The 3,285-nt window shown below is 47.2% G+C and overlaps 1 protein-coding gene across 1 annotated transcript; it reads right to left on the bottom strand.

Moving 5' to 3' along the window:
• Nucleotides 1-2,965, bottom strand: LOC129846515 (probable serine/threonine-protein kinase clkA). The gene is made up of 4 exons (XM_055914445.1): nucleotides 2,896-2,965; nucleotides 2,224-2,811; nucleotides 658-2,013; nucleotides 1-137 (listed from the first exon to the last, which is right to left on the bottom strand). The coding sequence occupies exons 1-4, from the start codon at nucleotides 2,963-2,965 to the stop codon at nucleotides 1-3; spliced, it is 2,151 nt and encodes a 716-aa protein (XP_055770420.1).
• Between the last annotated feature and the right edge of the window lie 320 nt (nucleotides 2,966-3,285).

Here is a 3,285-nt window from a genome sequence, read left to right on the forward strand (position 1 = left end):
TCATTTGACCTTCCTCTCGTGTAGCAGATCCTGGACTGTGAAGCCCCGGTCAGCCATGACCTCATCACATGGACAGAGGTACTCCAGGAACCCAGATTCCGATGTCATATATTTGTCGCTACAACTACCTCTATATGCTGAGAAGATGAACATCACAAGACCACAAGGTGCAATGGCCACCAGGTACTTGATAGTGTTCTTGGCGTAGTAATGGCTGAATGACTCCCCCCTTGAATCCAGATTCTTGCACTTCTGTAAAGCAGTTTCTGAGCAGTCAATAATACAGGTTGTTCCTGGGTAGTGGTTCTTAAAACACTGTGGCATTGTAGCACGGATTGTCTCCCTTGGCAACAATGGAATGTACTCCCTCAGATTCTCTTCCATCGTGTCGATCCAATAACTAATCACTCGACTGACAATCCTCTGTGAAACACCAAACCATTCTGCTAGGTACTGCTGCAGCAAGTTGAGCTTCAGCTTCATCAGTGTTATCAGGAGTTGGTCTGTCAGGTCTAACTGAAAGCTGCCTTTGTAGAGGGGTAGTAGATGGTCCCGCCAAGGTAGAAAAGGCAGAAAGAGACAAGCCTGTATGCAGTGGACAGAGTGCTTCATTCCTCAGCAGGGTTTTGTAGAGAGATGCTGCTGGGCACTGTGTACCTGCTTCACAGGTAGTGGGCTTTACATGATCACCTGAGCTGTAGTCGTGATCACCTGAGCTGTAGTCGTGATCACCTGAGCTGGAGCTGTGATCACCTGAGCTGTAGTCGTGATCACCTGAGCTGTAGTTGTGATCACCTGAGCTGTAGTCGTGATCACCTGAGCTGTAGTCGTGATCACCTGAGCTGGAGCTGTGATCACCTGAGCTGTAGTTGTGATCAGCTGAGCTAGAGCTGTGATCACCTGAGCTGTAGTTGTGATCACCTGAGTTGTAGTTGTGATCACCTGAGCTGTAGTTGTGATCACCTGAGCTGTAGCTGTGATCACCTGAGCTGTAGTTGTGATCACCTGAGCTGTAGTTGTGATCACCTGAGCTGTAGTTGTGTTCACCTGAGCTGTAGTTGTGTTCACCTGAGCTGTAGTCGTGATCACCTGAGCTGTAGTTGTGATCACCTGAGCTGTAGTTGTGTTCACCTGAGCTGTAGTTGTGATTACCTGAGCTGTAGTCGTGATCACCTGAGCTGTAGTTGTGATCACCTGACCTGTAGTTGTGATCACCTGAGCTGTAGTTGTGATCACCTGAGCTGTAGTTGTGATCACCTGAGCTGTAGTTGTGATCACCTGAGTTGTAGTTGTGATCACCTGAGCTGTAGTTGTGATTACCTGAACTGTAGTTGTGATCACCTGAGCTGTAGTCGTGATCACCTGAGCTGGAGCTGTGATCACCTGAGCTGTAGTTGTGATCACCTGAGCTGTAGTCATGATCACCTGAGCTGTAGTTGTGATCACCTGAGTTGTAGACGTGATCACCTGAGCTGTAGCTGTGATCACCTGAGCTGGAGCTTTGATCACCTGAGCTGTAGTCGTGATCACCTGAGCTGTAGTTGTGATCACCTGAGCTGTAGTCGTAATCACCAGAGTTGTAGCTGTGATCACCTGAGCTGTAGTCGTGATCACCTGAGTTGTAGTCATGATCACCTGAGCTGTAGACGTGATCACCTGAGCTGTAGTCGTGATCACCTGAGTTGTAGTCATGATCACCTGAGCTGTAGTCGTGATCACCTGAGTTGTAGTTGTGATCACCTGAGCTGTAGTCGTGATCACCTGAGTTGTAGTCGTGATCACCTGAGTTGTAGTTGTGATCACCTGAGCTGTAGTCGTGATCACCTGAGCTGTAGTCGTGATCACCTGAGCTGTAGTTGTGATCACCTGAGCTGTAGTCGTAATCACCAGAGTTGTAGCTGTGATCACCTGAGCTGTAGTCGTGATCACCTGAGTTGTAGTCATGATCACCTGAGCTGTAGTCGTGATCACCTGAGTTGTAGTCATGATCACCTGAGCTGTAGTCGTGATCACCTGAGTTTTAGTTGTGATCACCTGAGCTGTAGTCGTGATCACCTGAGTTGTAGTCATGATCACCTGAGCTGTAGTCGTGATCACCTGAGTTTTAGTTGTGATCACCTGAGTTTTAGTTGTGATCACCTGAGTTGTAGTCGTGATCACCTGAGTTGTAGTCATGATCACCTGAGCTGTAGTCGTGATCACCTGAGTTTTAGTTGTGATCACCTGAGCTGTAGTCGTGATCACCTGAGTTGTAGTCATGATCACCTGAGCTGTAGTCGTGATCACCTGAGCTGTAGTTGTGATCACCTGAGCTGGAGCTGTGATCACCTGAGCTGTAGTTGTGATCACCTGAGCTGTAGTTGTGATCACCTGAGCTGTAGTCATGATCACCTGAGCTGTAGTCGTGATCACCTGAGTTGTAGCTGTGATCACCTGAGCTGTAGTCGTGATCACCTGAGCTGTAGTCGTGATCACCTGAGCTGTAGTCGTGATCACCTGAGTTGTAGTCATGATCACCTGAGCTGTAGTCGTGATCACCTGAGTTGTAGTTGTGATCACCTGAGCTGTAGTCGTGATCACCTGAGTTGTAGTCGTGATCACCTGAGTTGTAGTTGTGATCACCTGAGCTGTAGTCGTGATCACCTGAGCTGTAGTCGTGATCACCTGAGCTGTAGTCGTGATCACCTGAGCTGTAGTTGTGATCACCTGAGCTGTAGTCGTAATCACCAGAGTTGTAGCTGTGATCACCTGAGCTGTAGTCGTGATCACCTGAGTTGTAGTCATGATCACCTGAGCTGTAGTCGTGATCACCTGAGTTTTAGTTGTGATCACCTGAGCTGTAGTCGTGATCACCTGAGTTGTAGTTGTGATCACCTGAGCTGTAGCTGTGATCACCTGAGCTGTAGCTGTGATCACTTCGAGACGGGTCTGCCCATTGGGTTCGGGCATCCTTCTCTGAAGCCATATCCATTCCTTCTATCTGTGTTGGCCAATCCTCATTTTCAATGTGGTGAACACTTGAGCCTTTTGTGTCATCTATTAAGAAATCAGTATGGCTTGTTAAACAAGTCAATGGACAATTAATAACAAAACACCATACCGCATGGATGCTTCTAATAATATTTAATAATCATAATAGTTATTATATTAAATATTGAGTTGTAGACGAAATACATTGTGTTATTATGAGTGTGTCCTGTGCTTAGTTACAAGAACAAGATGAGAGCAGGCAAACTGCTCAAGCGTTTGGCTTACCTGTCACTGATGACTGCTTGACCAACACCT

This window comes from Salvelinus fontinalis, unplaced genomic scaffold (genome assembly GCF_029448725.1).
Source record: "Salvelinus fontinalis isolate EN_2023a unplaced genomic scaffold, ASM2944872v1 scaffold_0570, whole genome shotgun sequence".
In the NCBI taxonomy this organism is placed as follows: Eukaryota; Metazoa; Chordata; class Actinopteri; order Salmoniformes; family Salmonidae; genus Salvelinus; species Salvelinus fontinalis.

What these genes read in the sequence shown, in the direction of transcription:
- LOC129846515 (XM_055914445.1), bottom strand. Translation starts at nt 2,965, where the DNA reads ATGGCTTCAGAGAAGGATGCCCGAACCCAATGGGCAGACCCGTCTCGA. An exon ending in TGATCACAGCTACAGCTCAG is followed by an intron (nt 2,812 to 2,895) that starts GTGATCACAGCT and finishes ACTAAAACTCAG; the next exon opens with GTGATCACGACTACAGCTCA. An exon ending in TGATCACGACTACAGCTCAG is followed by an intron (nt 2,014 to 2,223) that starts GTGATCACAACT and finishes ACTAAAACTCAG; the next exon opens with GTGATCACGACTACAGCTCA.